The sequence below is a fragment of the Cebus imitator genome, unplaced genomic scaffold (assembly GCF_001604975.1).
Source record: "Cebus imitator isolate Cc_AM_T3 unplaced genomic scaffold, Cebus_imitator-1.0 Scaffold188, whole genome shotgun sequence".
NCBI lineage: Eukaryota > Metazoa > Chordata > Mammalia > Primates > Cebidae > Cebus > Cebus imitator.
The window spans coordinates 4,970,301-4,972,621 of NW_016107503.1; the positions used below are offsets into that span (position 1 = coordinate 4,970,301).

The following is a 2,321-nucleotide window of genomic DNA, read 5'->3' on the forward strand; positions in this document are numbered from 1 at the left end:
TCATCATCGCTGGACACATAGAACAGGGAACCACTAGCTCCAGAGCTACAGAGTTCAATCAGCGGCTCACTACAGAGGGAGTACTGGGGCAAAGACTGAGACGCATTAGAGCCTTGCCCAACACAAAAATCAACTACAGATGCAATTCTTTCCTAAATAAAAACCAGAGCGAGACTATGGAGAAAAGGGGCCTTCCCTTGCAAATATCCCTCTGATACTGGCGTCACAGGGTCCTGATATCCAGAAGCTTACCAGGTAATCATCAGGTCGGATACCAAATAGCTCCCGAAAGTAGCGGAAGGCAACAGGTGCATAGGTCTTGAAACGAAAGTCATTGTAGTGATGAGCAGGGGTCAGGTTGCTTCCTTCACTGTGGGGTTAAACAGAAATAGCAATAATGTGTCAGTACCTATCATCCAGAGAATCTACCTTGCGAAGACACTCAGAGTCACCTAATGGTAGGGGGAGTGGAGGAATACATTTCTCCCAAGAGACGCAGAGCACTCAGATGAGCTACTTAGTGAGAGAACGGCACAGGATGGACAGCAAGACAAAAAAAAGAATCACAGCAGGGTATAATCCCACCTAGAATCCCAGCACTTTGGGAGGCCAAGGAGGGAGGATCATGAGGTCAAGAGATCGAGACCATCCTGACCAACAAGGTGAAACCCCGTCTCTACTAAAATTAAATAAATAAATAAATAAATTAGCTGGGCGTGGTGGTGTGCCCTTGTAGTCCTAGCTACTCAGGAGGCTGAGGCGGAAGAATTATTTGAACTGGGAAGCAGAGGTTGCAGTGAGCTGAGATTGCACCACTACACCACTCCTGCCTGGTATCAGAGAGACTCCGTCTCAATTAAAAAAAAAAAGAAGGAATCACTCTGCCTGCTATCCAATGCATTAGGTGGTTTTTTTGTTTTTTATGGGTCTCTCCATAGGCCAGAGGCTCATGGAAGCATCTAGAAGATAGCATCTACTCTCCAAACTAAGAACTGGACACTTGCTCATGCATGGCTACGAAAAAAAAAAAAAAAAAGAATTGGACGCACGCCTAAACTGTCAGACCTGAACCCCTAAAACTGCCATGGGGCTGATTTGAAAAGGCCACATTTCCAGGACACGCTTTTGAACATTAAACTCTGTACCTGGGGAAGAAGATACTCTCCACCACGTAGAAATCTTGCATGAGGACATCTCGCTCTGGTTTAGTACTCAGGCTCCCCACAGTGTGAGTAATGCCTAACTGGATGGCACCTTTCAAGGCTGATGAGGTTGTCTAAGAAACAAAGAGAAATGAGAAGAAAGCTTCTAGTATAAATAGGACCACAGCAATAAAATTCAGAAGGGAGAAGCTAGAAGGAGAAACACTTTAAAACAAATGGCCAGCCGAGCACGGTGGCTCACTCCTGTAATCTCAGCACTTTGGGAGGCCAAATAGGAGGATCCAAACGGGAGGATCACCTGAGCTCAGGAATTCAAGACCAGCATTGGCAACATAGCAAGACCTTATTTATCTCCACCAAAAATTTATAAAAATTAGGTAGGCGCAGTGGCTCACGCCTGTAATCCCAGCACTATGGGAGGCAGAGGAAGGCAGATCACAAAGTCAGGAGTTTGAGACCAGCCTGATCAACATGGTGAAACCCTGTATCTACTAAAAAACAAAAAATTAGCCAGGCGTGGTGGTGTGCGCCTGTAATCCCAGCTACTCAGGAGGCTGAGACAGGAGAACTGCTTAAACCTGGGAGGCACAGGCTGCAGTGAGCCAAGATTGCCAAGACTACGCCACTGCACTCCAGCCTGGGTGACAGAGCCAGATTCCATCTAAAAAAAAAATAATAATAATGAACAAAAATCAATAAATAAAAATTAGCCAGGCGTGGTGGTGTGTGCCTTCAGTCCCAACTATGCAGGAGGCTGGGGTGAAAGGATCACTTGAACCTGGGAGATCAACGATACTTAGAACAAACAAAACCTCTTTTACCATAGAGAAGCAAAAGAAATGGGGTGAAAAGCACAAAACTGAACTACAGTCTTAAGACAGAAGTGCTGACACTGTTTTACCCTGCTGAAGACAGCCTCCCCAGCCTTGTCCAGAAGCAGGCAGCACAGGTGGAGAGTGCTTCTCTCTCCCTTACCATGTAGTATCCTGGAAGCAGCTTCTGCAGAAACTCCGCCTCTTTATGTTGAACTGTCTTAATAATGAATTCATCATCGCTGGACACATAGAACAGGGAACCACTAGCTCCAGAGCTACAGAGTTCAATCAGCGGCTCACTACAGAGGGAGTACTGGGGCAAAGAGAGAAGAGCATAAGAGAC

The 2,321-nt window shown here is 46.1% G+C and overlaps 1 protein-coding gene across 1 annotated transcript in view; it reads right to left on the minus strand.

Annotated features, from left to right (window-relative positions):
• The window catches only part of PIP5K1A (phosphatidylinositol-4-phosphate 5-kinase type 1 alpha), a 54,657-nt gene that overhangs the window by 20,982 nt on the left and 31,354 nt on the right, over positions 1–2,321 (minus strand). The window contains 3 exon segments of the mRNA XM_037744901.1: positions 4–83; positions 253–370; positions 1,146–1,276. Of these exon segments, the coding sequence (XP_037600829.1) occupies positions 4–83; positions 253–370; positions 1,146–1,276 (329 nt within the window).